This window comes from Cyphomyrmex costatus, unplaced genomic scaffold (assembly GCF_001594065.2).
Source record: "Cyphomyrmex costatus isolate MS0001 unplaced genomic scaffold, Ccosl1.0 scaffold460, whole genome shotgun sequence".
In the NCBI taxonomy this organism is placed as follows: domain Eukaryota; kingdom Metazoa; phylum Arthropoda; class Insecta; order Hymenoptera; family Formicidae; genus Cyphomyrmex; species Cyphomyrmex costatus.
This window is the reverse complement of record NW_017278857.1, coordinates 570,497-595,475: the sequence shown is the minus strand read 5'-3', so window position 1 is coordinate 595,475 and position 24,979 is coordinate 570,497. Positions and strand designations below refer to the sequence as shown.

General features: G+C 36.1%; 1 protein-coding gene across 1 annotated transcript in view; it reads right to left on the bottom strand.

The window, feature by feature from the left end:
* LOC108777732 (uncharacterized) overlaps positions 1–15,613 on the bottom strand; it is a 36,536-nt gene extending 20,923 nt beyond the window's left edge. Inside the window, exons 1-2 of the mRNA XM_018544688.1 lie at positions 15,493–15,613; positions 12,370–12,712 (exon numbers count right to left, since the gene is read on the bottom strand). Of these exons, the coding sequence (XP_018400190.1) occupies positions 12,370–12,594 (225 nt within the window). The 5' untranslated portion in view covers positions 12,595–12,712; positions 15,493–15,613. The remainder of the gene's footprint in view (positions 1–12,369; positions 12,713–15,492) is intronic.
* Between the last annotated feature and the right edge of the window lie 9,366 nt (positions 15,614–24,979).

The window sequence follows — 24,979 nt, the reverse complement described above, 5'->3', positions numbered from 1 at the left end:
GAAGAGTGTAATTTTCCATAATTTTTAATCCGTTGAATTCGAACCCGTAAGTGAAAAGCCCTGTTCTACCAGGCTTTTGAGGAAAATGAGATCGAAATGGTCGAAAAACGTGTTTTTGAAAATTCGTACGAATGTGCGAGAGATTTCAAAAAGAGTAAATTAATAATTGGATATTGCATTTTAATATAAAAATATCGAATCTTTTACAGTCAGCGCTGATCCTCTGATGCGCTTTGTTTTTAGAGAATTTGTGAGTGTAGTCGTACAGTGTCAAGTAAAACGATTGCCCCATATCGTTCCAATGTGAAATATAATACCACTACAAAGAATAAAAATTTCAATAGTGGATTTAATGGGACTGAAAATGTTTTTTTATAATAAAATGTTTTTTTCTCATTTATTTAAACAATTTTTGAAACACAATAATTTTCTAAAAAACTGGCTTCGTAATTCTATTGTACCAAAAAATTATGTAGTTGCATGTATTGTAAATTCTTTTATTAAATATAAAATTTTAAACAACTGTATGCAAATTTTATACGGTAATTGCATGGAGCAGTCTATGTACTTGATACTGTTCAACTGCACTCTTAAAAAAAGCGATTTAATGCTGGCTGTAAAAGATATATATATATATATACACTATATATATATATATATTAGAGTACAATGTTCAAGATTAATTTTGCTCTTTTAAAATGCCTCGCCTCGCGAGTTCATCAGTTACGAATTTTCAAAAATAGTCAAAAAACATTTTCATTTATAAATTCGGATTCAGTACATGAAAAATTATGAGAAATTAGTATATTTTTTTCAAACAGCGAAGACCAAGTAGACTTGTGTTATTAATATGCATATTTCTTAATCACATAATTAAAATATTATTATTAAAATAGTTGCGATAATTGTAAAAAAAACCGCACATTTTTTAATACGTTAAATAACATAATAAAAATATATACAGTATTTATATGTATAAAACATAATAAAAGATCTAAAGATAAAAATAAAATTAAGTAATATATTAGAGCAGAAATAAGACCGTATCTGAAATCAAGTGTCGTTCTTCAAGTCATACAGCTTTTATTAAGTTTATTTATTAAGTTTCCTTTAAGAATTTATCAGTAATCACTACTTTCAATTAAGAAGGTTGCATGCCTTTACATCAAGTCGTCAGCGTTATCAGCGTGACGATCTCCGATCACGTTCTTATACCGCTTTAATCTCATGAGGACGGGATAAATCTCTTTCGTCTTGCGCGCGTAATTCGTTCGCGATGGCGTAAGAAAGTCTTATCTGCCGCGCGTAAGTCACGCGCGGATTTTCTAATAATGCACGCGGATCTCGCTGTTTTGCCGCGCGTCACGCCCGACGAGTTTAACGAGCAAGAAATCGCACCGTCAAGTCTTGCGCTGGGTATGCGTTTTAGAGCGAACGAACTCTGAAGTATGCGTAAATACCGATGCTTCGGACATCCGGTGCATGCGTTCACGCACTTCCCGTCTATGCGTGCAAGAAAATGGTTCTTTCATATTTTCCGAAATTTCTATCTGTCGTCTCTCCACGAAAATGTTTGAGTGGATTCTCAAAATATCACGATAAGCTTATAAATATACCTAATCGCATAGATAACCTAAAATTATGGATTTTAATTTTAACGAATTTTCGTCGATGAGTTTGCAATTGATCTCTTTTTTCTTTGTACTCGAGGTTCATTATTTGGTAATTTATAATTGCCCCGGTAATTGAAGCTACGACATTAAAGTTAGAAAACTGTGCGGAGCCGGATTATAAAATTATGTAACCGCAAGAAATTTTTATAATCCTTTATACTTCACATTTACATTTTGCATGTGTTTTAAAATAACCTACTTCCTGTGTACACAACACGCTATTCTATCTTTCATCTCCTTTTAATTCCTATACACATTTATAACTTTGTACTGTATTTTTTTTTTTTTATTGCATGAGAGAAGCAGAACTCATTCTATTCTCTAATTACATGCAGTAGAGTCAGTGCATTTTGTTTATATTTTATCGTGTACTACTTCCAGGTAAAAAATATATGTATAGTAGAAATAACATTTAGCATTCCTTAAACTTTAAAATCCAGCCAATTTAATTAAATTTACATATCCAAGAGATATTTTCGACTTCACGATAGATTCGGCAGAGCGTGAAATTTGTTTTTATACCACGTTTGCATGCAGTGTCTCCTGGTATATTTGAATTTTCGATTGTTTATTTTCCTTTTTTGAAACTTGCAGCGTGCGCAACGCTCTACTTTCGGTTTATGATTTTCGCGGTGTACCTTTTTTCGCGTACTAATGGCCCAACCCCATTTTTGCATCGGTGGCATCACGGCGAAACAAAACGTCGCGAACTGGACGCACACGTGTCGCGTATAATGTAAATGAACGTTGATACGAGCGGGGCCGTGGCGCAAGTGGGACATGTGCGCGAAACGGGCGCTGGTCACTAATGTAAAATATTAAGCCCCGATAAATATTAGCGTGCATATACGAGTAAAACAAATTAATCTCTTACGCTGCACATTGTCAGCGCACAGCGTGGAGGGAGAAGAGAGGGTGTGTTCGTGCTTATACGTGGATACAGGGGTGGAACAGGATGATTCACGTGGTAGACCTTAAAAGGTAGATAGGATGAGAGAGGAAGAGATATACTTCATCAGCGGGTCGAGTAAAATAGTCGAATAGAGACGAGGGAGATAAAGAAGTGAAATGAATGTCGTGAATGAGGAGTGAGTCAGCGAGTGAGTGAGAAACGACGAGTGTCGGTATACGTGTGTGAGTAAATGTGTAACGAGGGAAGGGGGAAAGGGTGGAGAGAGAGAGAGAGAGAGAGAGACCGCGGGGAAAAGTACTCGTGCCCGTACGAAAATATCGATTATACTTTTTTACGAGTTCACTCGCTCCGACGAGTGTTAATTTCGCGAAACGATCTCTCCTTCGCCACGCGTCGCTCGTAAAATCCTATTAGCGCACGTGTGTGGGAGCTGCTCGGCACCGCTTGTTCGGTTTCGAATGAAAATTCAGACAGCCGCAGAATCTCATTATTGCCCATCTTGCGCATTGTCTCTCTTCAAAAACATCCTAATCCCTCATAACGTCTAGAAAAGGATTCTCGCAAATTATTTCAAGGAGTTACGTCAGAAAATTTATTCTTCGATTCGTGTCAAATGGACTTTAACAGAATTGTAATTTAAAGCTTAGTTTATTATAAAAAAAAAAGAATGCTTCACCGAGAAAACTCGAGTTTCGATTCCGCAAAGAACGTCTTTAATTCACGGTTTTGATATCGTCAGATGATACCTGCATTTCGCAGGTCGATTCCCATGCAAGCAACCGGCTTCAAATTCGAGACCGCGTCGCGAGAGCGGGAACGTCAAATCGTATTATTACTTGTGCAATTAGAGAGAGGCCTGTCGCGTTTTTAGAACGCAGGATGTCCGGGTTTAACGACCTTAGCACCTGGCAGCCCCTCTGTGCGCCGGCACATAATTACCCGCAACGCACCGGGGTAATACCCGGTGTGCATCTTGAGAACGAGACGTGGATATCGTTACGGTCGAGAACGCGTGGAATCCCACTGTCGTTTTTTCTTGTTCTCTTTTCACGCCGCGTGACTTAGACGATAGCGTGTACCTAACTAACGTTAATACACGTATTTCGGTTAATACTGGCACAATTCCTTTCCGCTTCGAATGCCTGAATATATCGGCTCGTCATCAGAGGTTCGAAGAACTCCGCCCTACACGTCGAAACACGATCATCATTTTAGGTATAATACCCTGCTTTATGACGTCAATCGACTAGCTGGATGAATAAAAAAAAAACTTATGCTTTGTGGGGGGCTCACTTTGAAGATATTAATACGTTTATATGCTTCAAACGTATGTCGTTATACAGAAGATATTTTTACATTTACGCACTGCTTAAAATTTCTTCTTAAATAATACGAAAATAATTTTCTAAATACATAACGTACGTTAACTTTGTAACGTAAGTAGAAAAATCGGTATATACTTGAAACGCGCGCCTTGTATAACGGAAAAATATCTCATACACATAATTTATATTTTATGTTATGGTATACATATATATATTATTAAGTGTATAATTTTATGGTATCTGTAAGAGTACGGTTCTTTGATAGCGATGTGGATAAATATACGTCTTTTTAAAACATAAAATGATTTTAATTTAGATTTAATATAACTTCATGTATGAATGTATATCTCCGTTTTGATAAAATATGAGTTGTTGGTTTTTCGCGGATGGTAATCAATTCAATCTAGGATATTTCGAGCTCTTTGACATCGCGACGTAATATTTATAAGCTGGAATTAATTTCCGTGTCTGTCGCGATGGTATGATCAGGTCGAAAACTGTTCCCACAATGCTATCATAATAAATTAGTTCTTTCTCGCAACCGTTTGTTTCGCGCTTCAATTGCGTATCAAAAGGAGAGCAATTAAATTGTAATAAACCTGCGGTTAGCAGCAGGCAAATAAAAGTTTACGCTGTGGAAATTATATATCGTATATTTTCGCATTATTTAAAATTAAACATCGCGTATTTATACGCGAAGGACGGTTATAAAGTTCTCTAATTTTTACGCTTTAAAGCGAAGAATAACCGCGTTATTCCAAATAAATATATTTAGTAGTAATGCGCGCGCGCCTGATAAAATCTTATTCCATCTCTTTTCTTCCTGCAACTACACGCTTAAAAAAAGGATTCCTCATTATACGCAGAAATAACCGGTTCCACTTATAGCTACTTCTAGTGGAAAAGAAACTGGAAAAACATGTCTAGTTAAACGGTTACTTTTAATAGAAAATGGACTCGCGAGCGTCGTGAAATCTACAAAAGCACAGCTTAAAAATAGGTTGATTTAAAAAGAAAATTCATGCAATTTTAGGATACTCAATGCTAATCACGAATCCAATAATCATATAGGTACTGATTCGCTTAATTAATTATCTATGGCGCGTGTTTAAAGACAAATTCGTTGAACAGAAAAGTTCATTTGTGTCAGTTCTTTCATTTTCTCTCTCTCTCTCTCTCTCTCTCTCTCTCTCTCTTTCTCTCTTAGACATTGAATGATTTAATCAGTCCTAATTTTGGACGTTTGCACAAAAAAAAAAAGAATCCCGGAAAGCATTATCGCGCTAAACAACCGCGAGTGCAAAACGAGCGATTAACGAGATGTGGTTTTATCAGAAAAAAAGCAATGTGTTATACAGTCGAAATGATAATTCATATTTTTATGCTATCGAAATTCTTGACTTAGAAAGGAAAGTGATTGAGCGATAGCCTCTTTCGATGACACTGCATTTCGCAATGTAATAACGATAATTAATGATGTGATAAAATGTGTGCATCGTTTTATAATCGAATGATTATTTCAGTACTGCTTGTAGAGAAGCTAATGCGAATTTAGTCTCTCGTATATTCAATGATTTTTTTTATTAAATTGTGACGTAGGTCTTTGACATGCAATAAGATCTTTTATTGGCTTATAGATATTATTGTGTTAATCAAAATTAAAATTTAATATTAAAAATTAATATAATTTCATAGAAGGAAAATTAAATTTAATCAGCTAGATAATTATATTTAATTATGTATATTTTATGTATATATTTAAATTTAATAATAAGAGTTAATTATTGTTCAATGCGCCGTAATTCTATATAGCGACAAAGAGATATTACGATGATACTTTATTTTACATTACGTTATACTTAACAACCAATAATTTAATTTGAAGGAAAAATTATTTTCCACGTGTACAACAAATGCAGTTATTCTTATCGAGCTCGAATGTTCTTTGCATGAATAATTAACGGGACAAATTGTTTAAATAGAGCGCAATGAGTCGTAGTAAAGCTTATAAGAATATGGTATTGTACTTTTATCAAATATAATATAATATTATCAGTCAAACATCTAATAAATAAAACCAACACGAATTTTCCAATCGCAACAACCAAGCGACAGGAGATTCATTTATTTTCCTATGCCGAGGAGAGATTCTAAATCCCCAGGTCGAGAAGAGCAAAATTAATTATTCTCACTGAATGTATCTCATTCCGTGTTTCACGTACATCATTGCAGATACTTGCAGTACGCGGTATCAGCGCGAGGAAATCAAGAGAAGACACGCGAGAGAGTCATTGCGAGCGAATATAGGATTTTCTTGTTCCCGTGCGCGCCGCCTTCCTCTTTTTCACATTCAGAATGTCGCTTTAAAGCATCTCAAAAGTTTCATCTCTTCCTCTATCCCTTCCACACTCTAACTCCCTTTCTCTTTTTCTCTTCTGCCAGGCAATCATGCGGGATAGAAATTTCCCGAGAGCTCGGTCCGGCGGGAATACAGTGGGGGGGGGGGCGATAACCATCGGCGTGCAAAGTATATATCTCTCTTGTTCTCGCCGAAAGATACATGGGAGTTTTTGCTGTATGGAGGTTTTGTAATCGTATCGAGAGGAGTCGACGCGCAAACGGACGAATCTTCGCCTTTCGAAAGTTCTGGATCGCTCGATATTACGAAAGTTTCACGGCGAACCTTTTTTCGTGCCACTCGAAAATAAGGCGAGCGTCTACGATAACGGCCATAGTTTCGCCCGTGTATATATCGTTCTTCTGAAATGCGAGTCTTTTTCCTCGAATGATCTACAGCTATGTCGAGTTTATTCGTCTCACCGCATACTTGTTAACAAGTAAAAACCGGTCGATAATGGATGCACTAAATCTTTTTTCCTCCGCTCATGTAGCTTGAGTCGCGAGTAACAGGAAATAACTGAGCGAGATTGGTAATAACTAATCTTAACAAAGTGGGTAATAAACAGACAAATATATATGAGTAATAAATAATATGTAGTAACATTTGTAATTGGCATAAAAATAAAGTTATATACACACGTGTGTGTATGAGTATATATTATTATAGATCTACAACTTAATTCTCAACCTTTTTTTTTTTTCAAATTTCGATACAAAATTATAATGTTCAAAGTAATCCCTATTATATGTTATTTTGAAGCTTTAGAATGACGCTTCAAAACGATCGTATGGCGAGAAAAGGATTTAAATTTGAATAAGTACTGTAGTCGATCGAATACAGGGGCCGAGAATTAGGTTGCAGACGTAATATATAAAACATATAATAAATAATACATTGTATAAATTATATAATTATCACAAATATTATAAATTTATATATTTAATATGAAAGTAATAGTTAAATAGTGTTATATGTAGAGAGTATTCGAGTTAATCTGTCCTCATCAATGAGGAAATAATCTTGAAATTATCAAAGATAAATGAAAAATTAACAAGAAGTCTTTAATGAGAGATTATACCTCGAGATCATTTTCAGCGCGACGAAACTTATTCTTCCGTACTGTATTTTGAGGGGTAGAAAAGAGCAGTCAAATTCTTTTAATAGATTACCTCCACAAAAATAAAATCTATCCATATAGAGCTCGTCTATCTTTGATAGTTTCCGAGATATCGGCGAGAATAGAGTAAATCGAACATTCCGTATATATGTATATGGCATTGAGAAACTGACTGAATTTCTTCCCTTCTTAAATTACAACGAAAATCGCGATCCCCAAAAGTAAAACTGTTTTAGTCAATTAAAACTGTCGATGCGCAACAGACGGTTCTCCGAATTCTCAGTTAGATGGTTGAACGGAATTCTCTTTCTATACTGCTACACAGTTGTTTACCAGGAAAGAGTAAAGTAATCGCTGACCGAAGTTAGTTAAATGAGGTTATCGACCTAAATAGTTCGCAAGTCCTAGAGATAGAGGGGAAAGGACCTTAAAAAAGCCACGTCATCGAGGGTCGTGCTGCGGCCATCCCTTTCTTTTCATGGAATGTGTCTCGCACGCACAACCAAGCTGGGTGCAGGTGATGCTAGACGAGGAAACAGCTGTCCACAAAGCCTCCCGCCCGTTCGTTCGCATTTCCCTTTCCCTTTCCCTTTCCCTTTCCTTTTCCCTTTCCCTTCGACGCTTGCCACGCTGAACTTCTGTCGCCTCGACGGTCCCTTTCATTTTCGTCGCTGTCGTCATCGCCCGACATCTTGAAAAGTAGCTCCACGCAATATACTTTAGTATTCGTACTTTAACTGTCACGTATTCATATCGAGTTAATTTCGATTCAAGTGAGTTTTTTCTTTCATATATTTCCTGTTTTATACAAGGTAATTTATGTTTCTTTGAATAACCTCTCTCGTGATTCGCATATCGTTGCAATTTTCGCATATTTAAAATAGTAAAAAAGTATGAAAGCACTTTCATACTTTTTTTCTTATAGGGTCTACCAATTCAAAGAAAAATGTGGAAGGGAGTGTCTTATATTCTCAAGTATCCTGAGTTATGAATTGGATGTAAAAAGGTATTTAAATTTTATCTAAAAATATAAGTATTTTTATATATAACTATACAATACTTATGTATACATATAAGTATTTTATATTACTCCAAATATTAAAACTTACGGTATAAAATGTTTATCTTTCTACTGGATATTGCTCGCGTTTTAATAAATTACTAAAAGATGCACCACAGAGGATGCAAAATTTCTAGTAATTTACAAAAACGCAAGCAATTCAGCAGAAAAACAAGCATCGTGTCCCGCAGACTTAATACTTCAATTAAAAAGTTATCGCAATGACTGGCAACAGCCGGCACGGCATCGTCGAAGGCGCAGCGGGAGCCGGCCGGTCAGCCGGTCAGCTTTTGCCGGCAGCGGGAACAGGGGACGAGACGCAAATGAACACTGGGAGTTAGGCGAGCTGTCGCGACACGCGCCTACGGGGGAAAGAAATGAAAAAAGCCCGCGCGTTGTACCGCCGGCGGCATCGACGGCGACGGCGTCGGCCGGCGTCGGCAGCATTCTAAATTTAGGAGGAAGTATTGATTTTACAATTTGGACCCCTCCCAAAGTAAAAAATAAACCAAGCCGAACGTACTCTACTTTGATAGAGTGCCTCTCCTCTGCGCGGCTCGTTTCGACGCACAGGCCGTCGGAAAGAGAGAGAGAGAGAGAGAGAGAGAGAGAGAGAGAGAAAAAAAGAGGGAGACGCGAGGAACGAAACAGAGCATGAGGAGACGGAGGAGAAGGTGGTGGTGGAGGAGGTGGAGGAAGGCAGGGAACGAGGAAGAGGGAACTGGCGAGGGGAAGAAACAGGGTGGAAGCGCGCGCGGGAGCGGCAGAGGAAGGGGGTAATAAAGAGGAGGAAGGGAGGCCGACAGGCAAGGGGAACGGGGGAGAAAGAGAGTGGCGAAATGCCGTAGTTCCACCCTGGTAAGAAACAAAGAACAGAAAATTGATCGTTTGTTAAGTTTTATGTTTCTACGAGGCAGGCAGCGAGGTTCGTCCATCCGTTCGTCCCCTCTCTCGTTCTTTCTCCTCCAACTGCATCTCTTCCTCCCCCCCTCTCTTTTTATTTCTCGATCCTTGTCCTTCATATAGTAGACATATATATATATCTATCTCTCTCTCTCTCTCTCTCTCGTCGCGACGTACAATAAGACGAATCGAGGAAATTCTGCGCGGCGCGCTATGGGAAAAGAACCACGGGGCACACGCAGAAAAACGCGAAAGAGACTGGGAAGAGAGAAGGACAGAGGGGGGAAGAGGGAAGCGCAGGTACGGAGCTGGCAGGAAAGATATAGGGGAGCGGGAGCGAACGAGAGACACGTGTATACGCGAAAAAAAGGACAAGAGACCGGGTCCGTGAAAACCGGACGGGATTGCATTCGTCGTCTGCTACAGATCGTCCGGGTTTTTTGGCTGGGAATAGAATCCAATTATCAGGAGTCGGGTCGTCTCCATCGGGTCGGGCAGGAAGGAAAGAGGGGAATGATGGTGATATGGCGATGGTGGTGCTACCCTTGCCACAGTTCCTCGGGTTTTCGCATTTTACCTATACACGCACGGGGATACCCGTCACGCGTCAACTTAACTTTCGATGATCTCATCACTCGAGCGATTCACCACCATCCGATTACACATCTATAATTATAGTGACGGTGAGATAACGGGGCAATCTCTCATTTGAGGGGACAGGAGATGCAGATTGTTGTGGACGGTGACCGTGATTCCCATCGATGCGAGCGAGTCATCGAGGTTCCTGAACCGTAATTCGGATGACTGATTCCAATAGTGGGCGTATATCATTTATATCAGACGAATGTGAAGCACGAATCGTACCATTGGAAACAATTGAACATGGTTATGCAACATGGAGCAATTCTATTATTGTAAAACGTAATCTACGAGTAAATAACCTCAGAGAGACATTTATGAGAGATAGAGTCTAATAGTATGCCTCTATGATTTAAGAACGTTATTCACAGAGTACAATATTATATAAGCTCGTCTTAAATCATATCTTAAAAATCCATTCAATAATCCATACCGTATAGTATCTTGAGATCGTATTCTTAGATCATAAATATTGGCCTACAAAATTTGAAAAAAGGAAGAGTTGGAAGACTATAAATAAAAGACGAACAATGATGATGTATTATTAGGATCAGTATTGAACCTAGGGACATATTATATTGATTCGCGGATTATATATATTACTGCTATTGAAGCAACTTTTAATTTAACGATTATAAAGTTGGACAAGAGAATAAGAACTTCAAATTATGTCTCTTTTTTTTCGAATTTTCTTTCACCATAATCAAAGAATATTGCGATTGAAAAGAATCATACTGGGGAGCTGTATAGAGGATAGGTACCCTCTACATCAAAGACATTCCAGAAACGATGCGATTTGTTAGGAGGGAAATGCTCGGGGGAACATTCGGTTGAGTTGGGGAAAATTCCACTTTTCGAAATTGTGGTCTTTTTGAGACAGAGCTTGATATACCGCGATATATTTGGCTGAGCAGTATTTTGGAAATAGTTTCGGTAATTTCAAGAAGTGCTGTCTTCTCCGCGGGGGAACATAACAGAGGACGGACGACTAGCGAGTCGCCCAGTGTACGTACACGTATGTATGTGTACGTATATGATGAAAACGTCATTTTGCGGTGCGCTTGAAATGGAATTCCGAGTAGAAACAGGATTTCGAGACGGTGTTGGCAGCGCGTGGTTACAATTTAGCCTCTCTCTCCCCCATGTTGTACCGAAAACTGAGTTAGGCATTTCGTCACGATAAACCGTGTTTTGACAAAAGAGACGAAGTCACAAGGACGAAGCTCTAATTAGCGACGACCAAGTTCGTTTCGGTCGCGTACACACGCAAGTACCATGGCCGCGGAGCTTATATCGACTCGATTATTTTAATTGAAAATTGACAAGATAACTCTCGCAATGCAAGCGAGGGACTGAGCTCGTTTCGAGCCGGATTCGAGATGAAATATCGAGGAAAATGGCAATTTTATTATATATTTCCCGTAAATCGAATTGTGAAATTCCACTTATCGAGTTTCAGTCATAAATCCAATTTCACGTTACAGCGAAATTCCGGAAATCGAGTTTCCGCGTATCCTGAATCACTCGCGACTAATTTCTCTATTTCGCGATAGAACTTCTTATATCGTCGACTTTCATATCAAGTGTGGTTCTGTGCTACAGGTTTCCGATTGATGCTTATCGTCACGGCGAATCACTAATCGCCGTACTAATGCCTATCTATTATACAGCAATCTAGCACGCGTGCGTTATCAAGTTATCTATTACGTGGTAATCTTAATAGAGGCGATTAAATTATTGAAAGATTACACAAACTCGCATATCTTAAAAGTATAGAATAGCTTCACACAATACGGGTTCAAATCTATACTACAAAAAAACTGTTATGTCAATTTTGAAGTTAACAGAGGCTCTTATTAAACCACGCGATGATTTTTCTTTACTACTCACGATGGTGTCCTCTATAAATTACTTTTCATCACTTTAACAAATACACAACAGTATACCAAATGATTCTTAAATATTCTTTAATATATTTAAAAAGTATTTGTAAGATTGTGTATTTAAAAAAATTGCATATAAACACATTATACTAATTTACTTAATGCTCCTAGATTTTTGAAGAAAAGCAATGTCTAGAACGCGAATAACCGATCGTATGTATTAAGGATTAATACGATAATGAAGAATATAAAAAGAAGATGGGAGATCACTCGTAGCTGTCGATTTGATCTCCTCATTTTCAATCTAGCTTGTTTTTCAAATAAGCGCGTAACAAGTTTAATAAAAAAGTTAATTTCAAGTGATGACTGTTACGACTTTTCGAGCAGTGCACGCAAGATATGAGAGCGCGTCATCGACGCCGCGTCATTATCGTGATGATCTCTGATCTGTTTACCTTGTGCGCTCGCAACGTTTTGCCTTCGCAAGCGAGCGTGACGTCGCAGTAGGCCTGCCGTTCGAGCAACTGCGAAAACATAGTCTGCAGGTTGCTGTGATGGTATTTCCATCTCAGGCAGTACTGTTGTGGGAACATGTTGGATGATGAAGATGATGCTGAGCCGGTCGTCGTAGCGAGTACGGGTGTCGTTGCTGTTGCTATACAGCCTCGTTGTTGAAGCATGCGCGGCCCTGGCGCCGCCGCGAACTCCTCCTCGACCGAGCCGGCCACCGTCGCGTTCGCTTCCGGTTCACCGTACTCTCGTCGCCCACCCTCTCTTCCTCCTGCGCCCCGCCAATGTCTGCAACATCGAAAGAACTCTTGTCAAGGGATCGTCATGGGAACACCTTAATATTGGTTTTTACGAAATTTCGAGAAAGAGCGATAAATCATTGCTTTTGGAATACACACGGCCTTCTAAGAACACCTCGTTAAAGTTTACAAAGTTTATCACTATTTATCTGGTTATCACATAAGTAACACGTAGGAGGGAACAAAATTTCTTTATCAAATATGTTTGTGTTTTGATAAAAATTTGTGGAACCAAATTTGTAACATACGAATTATTATTACCGTCAGAAAAAATTATATGGAAGCATGTAATAATCAAACAATTTAAATGACTATAGTAGTTTATAGCGAAAATTATTATACTTTAAACCAAACGAGGTGTTCCTTATAAATTTTTAGATGCCGAAAACGATACTGAAAAACTAAATTTTTAACAGCACGGCAGATTTTTGAAATAATTAATATTCAATGTCAATGTGTCAAAAATTGCTTTTTGCAATACTTGATATATTTTTTTAAAAGGTTAACATAAAAATCTGATCAGAAGACGTAACTGTATTGTTTAGCCTCTATATTAACATATATATTGTTTTAAAATAATTTTTAAGTTTTAATATTATCTTTTGCTTTTTAGTTGTGTTATAAAGCTCTATTAACTATGTTATGATAAAATAAGATAAAATAATAATTTAAATACAGAATTTTTCTAAGATAGCAAATTTTCCTCCTACGACGATGAAGTCATATATATTTATAATGTCTAATATCGTACACAGTGTAATTTATCATGATAACTTCCGCTAAATGTACTATACATATGGATATATAATACATATTTGGGTCAGAATAGAGGTTCGTAACACTACGAACTTCACAATTCATGCAGCTGTAACTTCATTACAAACCAAATTTAAATTTACAAAAAAACTTTAAAGCTTTAAATCTCTACTTTTGAAAGGTCACTATGTCTTTTTAACTTTCTATGAGTTTGGTAATTTTTACATAAGGAAAATTACGAGCTAGACAAAATTGCTTTTTACTTCATAGACCTGTTACAAAAAATTTACAAAATTTTTGACCGTAAAAGCTTAAAAATTTTTCTAAAAAATCGTATTTTAAAGATATTCTTACGATTTTTGCTACTGAATTATCATTGATTATATAAAAGAGCATTGAATGCTTTTTGAATGCTAAGGCTCGTATTTATAGTCGTTTCTCAAATCTCATCTCAAGAGCGTATCAAGCGAGATACTCAGAATGGAATCGATATTGAAGATATCGATTAAAACTATGTTTTTCACATATTTAAAAGTAACCTTTCTGAAATCAAGTTACACATCAATATGACACATGTATATAATATAAAAATATAACAAGCTATTAATATAATTTCACTACTTTTCACTACTTTTCACAAAAGTTTATTAATACGTGTTACACGAGATCTTATTTCAAAACTTGACTATTGAATCGTTGAAAAGAGTATTCAAGTTGTATCTCGAGACAAATTTCATTTGAGTTCCTCATTTGAGTCATAATTACAAATGTGAAGTAAACTCTCAAGATTCATCTATTGAATTGTTCCACGACTCAAAATTAGTTTTAGTTGATAAAAGATATTCGTAGTAGAACGTAGAGTGAGGTTTATTTGTCTTAGAAATTTTTATTGTTAGCTTTTCATAGATATTTGTAGTGAGAGTGGCGTTGTTTGAGAACGCGGGAAGCTTTCTTGTTTTTTCAAACAAACAATGCCAATCTACGTCCCACTACAAGAATATCTATAAAAAACTAAGAATTTCTAAAATCTTATCTCAATCTATACACATAATTTTTCGAAAAAATGTTTCCACCAAGAATGGCTAAAAAGTTATATATGTATATATATAAATACATTTTATAGAAAATGAACAATATATTCATGAGTAATTTTATCAATCAGAATTTTAAAATATTCTTATATCTTATTCTAACCTATGTTAAAATGCGTAAATGTTTTACAAAAAAATATCGCAAAAAAGCTATAACTTTTTGCACATTAAATGTCAAGTTTATTCTGAAAACTTGATGTGCTAGTAAAATTTGACTTACGGCATCATTTTCATCAAAGTTTAAAAATCTATAAGAAACATCTCGTTTGGTTCAAAGTGATTAAAAAAAAAAAAAAAAAACCATTTTTGTAAACTAGTATAATGGAACAATCTAAATGTTTTGCATAAATTCATGCAAACACGCGCTCGCTGCAGATATAGCCCAACCGGTCATTGTCACACCGGTATCGGGCTGGCAGGAAGTTTACCGTCACTGAAGGAAGGAAAGAAGCCTCATCGCGTATCGGATAGAATAACCATGCGTGAACGTTTATCGCACTATCGTTCTTTCTTTATTCTTCATTCTGATAGAATGTTTACGCTCAAGAGCGTATCACTTTTCGTACCGTTACTGATATTCTAATACGGAGAACGCTGAACTTTACAGCGAAACTTTTTGCGCTCGACTAATGAAGAAAGCACATGTTGTGACTTTCATTCAGTTTAAAGTTTTAATTAGTTTAATTAATGAAATGCAAAATGTTTTAAGTAAAAGTTCTACAAATTTTAACTTACGGTTTATATAATTTCTAAATAACTTTAGGATTTTTAAACTTTTAATGTTATTCAACAGGAAATTTAAAGTAAGATATATAAGAGGCTTTTTTCCGCTCCTCCTTAATTTTACTTGACAGATTTTGACGTAATCTCATATATAAATTTTCGAAATCTTGACGGACGATTGCTCGTTTTTACTACTTACTAAGTAAGTCTTCGACTTCGAACTCACGATTAGACTTGAGGGTCGGTTTGTTCTTCCCTCTGTAATACCCCTGCATAAACTAAGTTCTCGGGGACGATTTCCTCTTATGGACAGCGACTCACCTCACCTGAAATACAAAGACAAAAAAACCTTTTATTATACACACTCAGGAGTGACATAATGTCGATTAGCACGCGATCAAGATTGACGTGTGATACGACTAGTCGCATGATCAAACAGCGATGACTGTCAGCGGTATATTAGAGAGCAGTATATTAGATAGTACGATTGTAGCTGAACAAATTAGTTTACTTTGAATCGCGCGATGATAGAAATAATAGCCGATGCTCGCGAGGGACATTCGCATTAGTCTCGAGTATGGCATATTAAAAACGAGGATTTGAAACTGCTAAGATTTCAGAATTTTCGATGAGATATGAGGAAGGTCGCATTTCGTTTATATGTTCCCACAGCAACCGTACGAACTCAACAAAATTATAATCAGAGAATTGACATAAAGACCGGTGATTTCAAGAACATTCGAGCTTTTTTAATTTTCATTTGCATCGATTATCGTTACCATTCTTTATTTACCATCCGTATGAAAATAATCCCTTTCTCTGAAAAGTCACGATTTATTTTATCGTTTGTATATATAGAAACTCGGTTTTGCTTGCTCACGCAATAAATAATTCTCTTGTTAATTAATCCGATGTTATTAAAACGGATAAACTAGATAATATAATATAGTTTTATTTTCACAATTGCCAGTGTCTTTGTAATAATGTTTTATTAATAATTTTTAATTATTCCATATATATAATTTGATTGCCAATTTTAATAAAAATCAAAACAATTTAAGCTTACAAATTAATTCGGATTTAAATTCCATTAATAAATTGTTATATGTATATACATATATATATCATATTTTATCTTGTAAGTAATGCTCACAAGTTTCCAAATTCGGAAAAAAGGTGTAAAGAATTTAGATGATTTGATCGGCGCAAGCGAGGTAACTGGATGAATCCTTTCTGCCGTGTCAACGTATGTACGTCGATTACGAGGATAACGGCGTAGCGCGCCGGATAACGACGCCCGGCAATTACAGTTAAATCGATTTCTATCCGCGTGGCAGCTTGTCGATCACGCTATATACGCCGCACGCGCTGTGTTCTCTCCACTTCACTTTTTTGCATAGAGGGATCCGCATTTGCTATAATAATACTAACCGGAGAAACTACCCGGCGGCGAGAAACCTTGGCAAATAATTCGCCGAGAAGCTTTCACTGCCGCGTTTTCTACGAGAATTTTCGATAGTTCCTTTTTCCTCTGTTTGACGCGGCGAACTTTCACGGCAAGGACGAGAATAAATCCTTTATTCGCGTCAATGCGTCAAAACTAAGGGCCAAACACGGGTTCGTAGGAATTGCGCAGTCAACTGATTCGAAGTAGAAACGATTCAAGCACGAATGACTTGAACTATCCATTCAAAAAAGCAATTGCTTTTCTGTGGTCTAACAAGCTTTTTCTCTTTTCAAAATGCTTAGATTCGCATCAATCTGGCGTAGATTTGTTTAGCTTCACTGACTTACATCCTTTTTCAGATCGCAGATGTCCTATTTTTGATCGAATTTCAAGGTCGACACGTCATGATAATAATGCATTACGCGCAACAATTAGAGGATCACATTAAAATCTGCAAATTTTGTCGATATTTAAGAAACTGTATCTGCGCTTCCAGAGATCGCAGGATAATTGTTCTGGATGCGTTTTAAATGGTCAAAAATTCCACTTTGAAACATCGAATGGTCTTTTTCGCGAAGACCAGAAGCAGGTCGTGTTAAAATTTTGAAAATTTCACGAAAAAGTACGAATAGGCCGAAAAATCTCATTACATAATTTAAAGTTTGAAACTTTTCCTTCAAAATAAGATCTCGACATGCCTCTAGCATGCCAAGAATCTGAGTTATCAGGTTCCAGAGGGAACCCTACATTTTGCAAGATTTTGGGTAATTACCACCGGCATTCGCGTTATTCGATGTACACCACAGGGAGGCTGCTCGGGTGGAATTTGCACATCATGTGTGTGTGTACTTGTGTGCGCGCATGCATACTTTAGTCTTTAGTTAATGGCATCCGCCTCCAGACAGTAAAATAGGAGGTCGATCATACGCGTGAACATAGTCAGAGATAAGGACCCCCAGATTCGTCGGTCCCCCGGTATCTTACAACTCCAAATCCGCTCTACTGTGCGCGTGCGTCCATAGACTTTTAATTTAGCATAAGGTATTGCCGTCTCTTCGGCGAATAATCTCGAGCAGTCTTATTCTTCATACCGATACACCTATTAATTTTACGTTGAGAAATTTCCTGCCAAATTTTATCTAGCAGAACTGGAGAGCGTCCTCCAGTAAATTTGGAAAGAAACGGAGATACAGTTTCTTATATACAAAATTTATAGGTTTTACAATGATTACTTTGTTGTGCGTGGTGTATAAAAAAAGGTTTAAAAAAAAAAAGGAACAATAAAGAGATGATCGCATTCAGTAGAAGATAAATGCCAATACCGATATGATAATAGTTCTAGAGACTAGACTAGATTGTAATTTCGTGGAAAAAATGAGGCCAAGAGTGCCAAGACTGCCAATTTCTTTTTAAGCATTTTGTCATGTAAAAATCGCAATTGCTATGTTACTAAAGTATACATATTCCAGACAGTTACAAACTTACACAAATAATTGAAAATCTTAAATGTTACGGTATTTAAATTATATATATATATATATTTTATTATAAAAAAAGTGCCAAAGATTTTTCTTTCTTTTAAATTTTGTATTTTCATTTTATTATCAATATTATTAATTGAGCTATCCTTCTCACAAATATAGAAATTGCTTTATCTGGAACTTTGCGAGACTTTATTGAAGTTCGAAACTTTAGTAATACAGTTGTGTCGCGTCGAAGTAATCAATTAATCAGAGGCCTTGATTATAACATTGACAATATAGAAAAGTTCTGACCTGAATATTTCTCTGATACTGTATTTACCGAACCAAAACATTTCATTCGTGAGTTCTCTCTTGTAGGGAACGACGAAATGGAATTATAACGAACATCTAATTTAATTGTTAAAAAGAAAGAAAGATATTTAATTTACGTAAAAATATTCTTCTACTGTTTCAAAAAATAATATCCTTAACTCTTTATGATTAAATATCCGATAGATATACTATTGGTAAAATGCAGATGCAATGCAATACAATTCTGCGCTACGACGTTATGACATACCCTTATATGAATGACTCTTAAGTCCACTTCTCGCCATCGATTAACATAAATATCGGAAGTGAGCTGATAAGCGCAAATACTGGGAGAAATATCGACAGTCGCTGTCGCCGACGTAATCGTCATCGCGGTAATTTTCAGTCGCCTGAAAGATTTACGACACGATCGGTGTAACCGATAACGAAAACCGATTAAGGCCGATTACATTCAGAACTTGATTTCGCAAATCCGGTCCTTCGTGTTTGTCCTTGGCACTTCGTTACCGGAATGGAGTTTTAAACGCGGTCACCTTGCCGTACACGCTGTACACATGCCGCATTGAAGATCATGTTGTCTTAACACCTTGTAATGCTGTATGTATGTATATTGTACTAAAAAAACAAATACTTAAGAGAAGACTTCAATTATTGTAACAAAGATTTTAAGCATTAATACGTACGGAAAAACGTAGATATATAATTTCGTAATTCAATGTCTGAAATAATAAAGTAGGTATATTATATCAATTACAAAGAATATGGTTTCTTTTTACATTTATCTTGTAGAAACGAGAAGAAAGAAACAATCAGGAAAAAGTCAACGCGAAATTTGTTTCTTTCCAATATTAAAAAAAAACAAGGACTGCAGTTGTTTCGCATTTGGCTTGTCATTCGTGTAATTTTCTACAGCGTTTTGAAACGCGCGCGTTCCGAAAAAACGAAGAAGGAGAAGGAAAAGAAGGGAGAAAAAGAACTAATCGAGGTTGTACTCCAAAAATTAATTTCGCAGCGAGAAAAATGCGTACTTTACATCTCACCGGTAATCCCGACCTGTCTGGCCGGGGAAAACAGCGGCGACGTCGATCAACACGCTGACGGAGGATTGTCAGAATGTTAATTCGTGTATAGTAACGAACGATGCCGGGCGACGCATTGCATTATTGAGGTACAAGCTCGTCGCGATAATTCGTTGATTACAGCAGCGACCGCGGCGTTTGTCCAAGTACCAGGGAAACGGGAATGCGAACGCACGCTCGTAAAAAGGGGAGAGGAACGTCTTTGAAGAGAGTCCAATGCGCGTAGGCATCGTAAAAGTGTAATTGCTATGGAGGGAGAATGCATACCTCGGTAACGCATCGCTTGGAATTAAGACGCAACTTCGGTTTTCAGATAGCTCTTTTATAAGTCGTCCTTAGATAGGAACGGAAACGAATGTTACGAACGTAACTGATCGAACGATCCCCGATGGCGTATATCTCATATACTTTCTCTCGATGATGATAATAAAAACGCGTAAACATATACTTATTGCGCTTTGGAAATGTGAACACTATACCGAAGGAAATGTGAAACTAGTTTCACATTATCGTATTAGTGATATTTCATTATGTAGATTCAACATTTGTTATGTAAATTAACAATAATTACAGCGATCATTTTTCCTGATTCGTTTAAGAAGAGATTAAATGACGATAAGAATGTTATGCCGCATTTATTGTATTATTTAATAATTTTTCAAAGTTCTTAGAAGTTGAAATATATCGGCGTAAACTACGAGTGATCGGTCTTTTTATGTGATCTTTTATGTAAATTTATTTAAAATTTACAGAATATTAATTCATTATCGTTCTTGAGATCTTCATTTTATCCATATATTTATTAATATGCATGAATAAGATGAAGATTCAGCTATTCCGCTAATTATATTCTTATATATTATATTCAGCTAATGCCTTACATCAGTTTTCACTGGGAAAACTAGTGCAACACTGCTGCACGCTGAATACAATTATAAATTAATTCACATTTTTCAGTGTTAATAAATAATTCAACTTATTTAATTACATATTCTTTATTGTCACACAATAATTTCATAACTTTAAAAAGATTAAATTATTTACTAATGCTAAAAATATGTAAACTGATTTGCATTTACATAATTGCATCAGAGTTGCATTAGTTTTTATCAGTGAAAAACGTTATAGAAAACCAGAGATTTTGCTGTCTGAAGAGGTTAAATGGTGCGGTTTGATTGGCTCTCATGTAAGAAAATGGCACTGTGATCACGTGATATGGATAGCCAATCAGTATTCCAAAAGACAATCTTAAGGCGTGTTCGGATTATCACTAAGGTGCTCTTCGGGTCATATTATTCTTGTCTAACGTTCAGTGAACAACAAGGATGGAACTGTATCTGGGTAGCAATAATGTAACTTATTCTCTAGAGCGGAAACGTAAAAAATGAAAATTTTTATGTATGTATGTTTAAACACGTACACACATAATACAAAAAAAATTTTATACCTTAGGTGACGCTCAGGTAGAAATCTGAACTCAATACTAGAAAATAGTCTGGCCACTCACCGTGATTGTTTCCATTGGTTAACCCTAAACCGCCTTAAAATGATAGTACCAATCAAAGTGTAGCATACATTAAAAGAACGTACCAGATTCACCCTGTACACACACATTCATATCAGATTCATAGATACACATGCACATTCACTCCAAATTCACACATATATAGCCATTTTGTGATGCGTGGCTAAAACTCTATCTTTTAAGGTTAATAGAATAAACAACAACAAAAACAAGGCGATATAAGAGTCAAAACTTTAAAATATAAAACGTATAATTAATAAATTCTTTCTTATAAATAATTTGACACCCACAAAAACATTACTTAAAAAGTACTAAATGTACTCTTAAAGAGTATAAAATATATAAATAAGTTTCTCGTTACAAGTTTTGGCTCTTGGATCGAGCTCTCCTTGGACATATTAAACAGCAGTCAAAACAGTCGTTGAAGATCGTTCATACAAATTCTATTCAGTTAATAAAATATTTCTAATGGAGGAAAAAAGTGATGACATCGACTAACTTCTGGTTTTCTAGGACTTTATATTCAACTAATTATTTAGATGACGTTTCCTGTAATACGTAACTTCGGACATTTTTCTAGAATGGTATATAATTTTACGGAAGCTTGGTATAATATCTCTTATTGTGTAGAGATTTTTCAATTTTCCTTCATCAATATATGTATCGTACAACGGCTGAATCGACCATCTCACTATTTTAATGGTTTCTGCTTGACCAGCCGGATGTCGGAGATTTTTGTCATAATTCAAGGATTGCGCAGCGGGGGAATGCAGGCGGAAAAGAGAATAGAAAGAGGGATACCGAACGTTCGGTATTCAGGCTACAGCGCAAATGCGAAGAACACCACGAACGGGACCCTCGTTCGGTATTCTAGATTTCCTAGTATGCTTTCTATTGTATTTACGGATAGCATAAAAGCACCTTTCGTCGAGAAAATACCTTGCCCCTTCTCAACCATCACCTTCGTTCTTTGTATCTCCCTATCTTCAACTTCCCTTCATCTTCGAAGGTAAAAGACCACCAATCTTAGCACGTGATGACAACGTGCTATAGTTTTATTATAGACTTTTCGTAAATTACAACATATTTGAAATTAGAACTGTGATTCATTTATTCATCGACAGCTCTGTAACTTCGTGATTTCTATACATTTCTGCTGTTTTGAATGATAAATGATTGTGTACAATTTTCGTTTTAACTACTAACGTATTCATTAGTAATTAGATTAGCAATCAATTATTTTTCATTACATTTACGTAGTCTCTTAACAAAATTTGCTTGAATTTATATAATTAATATTAATATCATTTATAATTATCTTTGTTATAATGAAATTTAATTCGAGAAAAATCGTCAATTGCTTCCGAGTGTTTTACGGTGCATTGTTATATTTATATTTAATAAGTATAATCAATATAAATATATTTACATTAATAATTACCGTCATGAGTTTATATACATATTAATCAATATTGTCGGTGATGTACTAATATTAATCTACAGTCTCCTATTAGCGTCAGCTAACGCTATTGTAAAAATAGCAACTTGCAAATGATTAACCTTGGAACTCGTGGCGTCATCTAGAAGCTGACACCCACCCTCTTTAACTTCTCTATGAACACAAGCTCCAACATCCCGCTTCTAATCGTCCATCGTTTCTTACACGATCGACCGGATCCTTCGATTGCATTGTTGAAAGTCTGTTACGCCTGTCGTGGTGCATTAACGGTCCCAGTTCGCAAGGTACTGTTATAGTTCGTGTAATAGACGCATCTGCATACCACTAGTGCGCGATCGTAAAAATAGTCGAAGCATGGAAACCAGGTTATCGTAATTCTTAGAGCTATCGTACATAAAATAATATAAGATATGGTCAACGCGATGCTATAAAAATGCTTCAAAAAATTTATTAATTGGTCTATTCGTAAAATTCTTTCTTCTGATTGTTCATCAAATGGTTTAAAGCATTTATAGTGAGACTTTGATCACATTTAGAATTATCATATCTACATCACAACAAAAGGCATACATATGTACACATTTTGTCAACAAATTTCTTATTAGTTTATAATACGTATACCTACATATACATATATAATGAATATTTTAAATAAATTTAATGCTTGTGTGATGAACTTATGATGTGTATATTTGCATGCATATATGAACTTTTACAGAAGTTTTTACGATTTCAATAAGAGAGTAGATGTATTCTTAAAAGAGCTATAGTTACGCATAACATAAAATCTGACCATGTGGATCAACGCATGGTGGTAATAAGAAAGGTGAAACATTCCCGTGGATGCGCAGTAGTATACGGCTTCGACCAATCACGTTTGGGTCCAAATGCACCCGCAAAATTTAAATACACAAATAATAATATATAATTAAAATGTATTTCTATTTAAGATTAAATGTAAAAATATATAGAATTAATGTTGGCCTAAACAATGGCGAGGCAGGTCGTATTCAAATTTTGCGGTTGCATTTGGACCCAAATATGACCGCCATTATGCGCAATGTCTCACCTTTCTTATTACACCATGGATCAACGAACGTATTATTTAAATCAATATGGCGACTTTTGGATGCTCATTGTAAATTTACTAGAATAGAAGCTATCAGTGTCAGGGTCGTGTGGTTCAATGGTAAGATGGAAGTCTACCAACATGGAGAGAAGAAGACCAGGCCTTAGTTTAAATCCCGGAGCGTCCTGATATTTTTCTAATGTTATCGCTTATTTTTTACACCTTTATCTTCGTTACCCTCGGCTAGAGAGCTTATAATCAGAAAATCGATAACTTGACACGTGATTCGAATCGTGCGCTGATTGGTTCAGGACGCATGGAGAGCCATGATCTTGAGAGGATCACGTGTCAAGTTGTCAACTCCATGATCTCATTATAGACTTTCTTTATTCCAGGGTCTGTGAACTCCATTCATAAAACGTGCATCGGCATTTACTAGCGCCGCCTACTAGAGGGACTACAGAAGGAGTTTCGTAGCCAAAATGGCATCTTACGTGATTTTAACTTAGAGCATATATACAAAGATCACGATGCAAAAATGTGTCCAAAATGCGTATGAGAGAGAAAGGTATATGAAGGTGCGTTTAAGAAGAATAATAATATATATATATATAATATATAAAACATATATATTCATTCTTCTGCGCATGCTTAAGATACCGCACAGACAGTATTTTATGAGATGATCGTAAGAATCTATTTTATTTTTTATAGATAACTAATTATCCAGAAAACGCCTTTTACCTTCAATTTTGATAAATTTTACTCGTTCCATTATGCTTTTCAGCTTAATTTTGGTTTATACTGACTTACACTTAAGGTAAATGTCCCTGTTTGTGACCACTCTAAGACTTTTATGTAATTAATCAGAAATTTCGAGTAATTTATCTCTGAAAACAATATTTATTACATTTTTCATTAATAATCCATCATTTTGATATGTGTAGTGATATTTGGTTAACAGATAACTCATGAAAATGTGAAATAAGGTGCTCGTATCGTCATTAGTGCATAGCTGCGTTCGGAAACATCATCTGAGTATCCCCGTGCATCATCTTATCCTTGTTTAACATGGATGAACAGAAGGATAAGACGATACATGAGAGTACTCGGGTGAGGTTTCCGAACGCAGCCCAGATCGAGCACGTTGTTGTCGCCACGTTGCAGTTGGTAGAGATGGCGTTTGTCACGACAAAGTCACAGCTATGTCATATTGTCATAGACAAACGTTCATAAACAGTTTTTGTGCAAAAGTTTTAGTGAATTAATCAATAAATATTGTACTATGTGTGAATTCTGAAAAAGGTTGGT